At 54.9% G+C, this 2,009-nt stretch overlaps 1 protein-coding gene across 1 annotated transcript in view; it reads right to left on the reverse strand.

Annotated features, from left to right (window-relative positions):
• PAPLN (papilin, proteoglycan-like sulfated glycoprotein) overlaps positions 1-2,009 on the reverse strand; it is a 36,316-nt gene that overhangs the window by 10,286 nt on the left and 24,021 nt on the right. Inside the window, exons 15-16 of the mRNA XM_010855796.1 lie at positions 1,224-1,304; positions 789-1,047 (exon numbers count right to left, since the gene is read on the reverse strand). Of these exons, the coding sequence (XP_010854098.1) occupies positions 789-1,047; positions 1,224-1,304 (340 nt within the window). The remainder of the gene's footprint in view (positions 1-788; positions 1,048-1,223; positions 1,305-2,009) is intronic.

A 2,009-nucleotide genomic window follows, 5' to 3' on the forward strand; every position in this document is an offset into this window, starting at 1 on the left:
AAGACAATAAGCAGAGCTAAACTCTTAATAATCAACAGATCCTCAACTCACACATCCCACCACAAAACCAAGAAGGTGGAAAATCACCTGAGCTCCCCAGACACCAGGTTCCCAGGGAGGTTTTACAGAATGGAGGCAGCTGGGAGGTGGGGCAGCAGAAGGGGTCAAAGGAGCCCAGGGCTTACTTCCCCTCCACCAACCAGCAGGTGGGAAGGAAGGCAAAGGAAGGAATGTATCGAAGCACCTGTGGGCCAGGCACCATGTGATTTGGTCCATCCTCACAGTGGCCCCAGTCAGTGGCTGTCACTGTTCCCCATTCTCAGCAGAGAAAGCCAGGATCAGAGAGGTTAAGTAACTTGCCCCAAGTCATACAGCTGTGTTGCTGGCTGAGTTGAGACTCACCCCCAAGCTGCTGACTCCAGAATCATGGCCCTTAGCACCCCAACCCGAGAGAGCAGGAGCCTGATTTGGATCACAGAACTAGAATTCATACCCTACTTGCCTTCTCCAAGCCTCAGGCTATATCTCAACAGGCTGACCTCTGCAGAGAGAGTGGGGGGCTTTTTTCCCTAACCCAGCAGGTTAGGGAGATCAGCGGGAAGAAGCCAAGTCCCCAGTTCTGCCCAGACTGGGCAGCTCAGACACAACAGCCCTAGAGTTCCCACTCCTGAGCTCTGCTAACCCATCCTACCTGCTCTGAGCAAAGACACTGCCCTGCCCGCCCATCAGACACCCCGCAGAAGACACACGTTCCCTCTCTGACCTGGGGAAGGGTGAGAGGCACCCACCTGCTCTGCTGACACGAGGAGGCCCCAGGGCAGCCTTGCCACTGTGGCCCAAGGGACATGGTGTGGCCGTCGGGGCAGCACCCGTGGGAGCTCAGTCTGCAGTCGCGGGTCCCCGAGCCCGGCCGCAGAGGCTGCTGGTATGAGGAGAGCTGCAGAGACAGGGCGGGGCCCGGGGCTGACAGGAGTGGGCTCTGGTCTCCTCTGGGGTTACCCCGTGCTGAGGGCTGCTCCTGGGGTGCCCACCACTGGTCTCTGAAACCTAGAAAGAGGAGGAAATAAAAGATCCATGATGTCTCTGTTTGACTCCTCACCCTCTGTCTTTGTCCATGTCAGACCCTCCTCCACATCCCTTCCCCCCACAACCACTTGCCCCCCCAACCCTCAACATCCATCCCAAGGGCCCCCAGGGTTGGGGGCTTCCACCAAGCTTCTCACCTGAGGCAGAGGCCTCCCGTGGGCCCAAAGACATCCAGGGGTCCCTGGGGCTGGTGTGCACTTCCGGCATGCTGGGGACCTCTGCAGGAGCGGGGGCGTCAGGGCACAGGGGGATGGCCACCCCCCCCCAACATCTGCTCCCACCCCACCACTCAGGCAGGACCCGGGAAACCCAGGAGAGCAGAAGTGAAGAGCAGCAGGCTTGAGTTCTTGTCAACACCCTTCCCAGGTTTCAAAAGAGTCTCTCGTCACATAGAAAACGCCCGTGTCAAATGTTCAGCAAAGAGAAAAGCCGCGTGTAAAGAGAGCATTTACGTTTGATCCCAACAACATAAAAAATGGTAACACAAAAATTTTTAATTGGATTGAGGAAAACATAATCCAATTTTTAAATGGGCAAAGAACTTGAATATAAGACTTTTCCAAAGAAGACACAGGGATGGCCGATAAGCACATGAAAAGATGCCCAACACCATCAGCCATTAAGGAAACGCAAACCGGAGCCGCAAGGAGACGCCCCTTCGCAGGTACTAGCGTGGTTCTAACCAGAAAGACCGAGATCACAAGGGTCGGCGAGGATGAGGATGAGGATGGAGGAGTTCCCACGCAACTGCTGGTGGGAATAAAGAATGGTGGAGACACTGGGGAACCAGCCTGGCAGTCCCTCAAAACAGTTACACGGTTACCATACAGCCCAGAAACTCCACTTCTAAGTATAAACCCAAGAGAACTGAACACAGACACCCACACAGAAACTTCTACATGAATATTCATAGCATCATTATT

Source organism: Bison bison, unplaced genomic scaffold (genome assembly GCF_000754665.1).
Source record: "Bison bison bison isolate TAMUID 2011002044 unplaced genomic scaffold, Bison_UMD1.0 scf7180017864368, whole genome shotgun sequence".
NCBI lineage: Eukaryota > Metazoa > Chordata > Mammalia > Artiodactyla > Bovidae > Bison > Bison bison.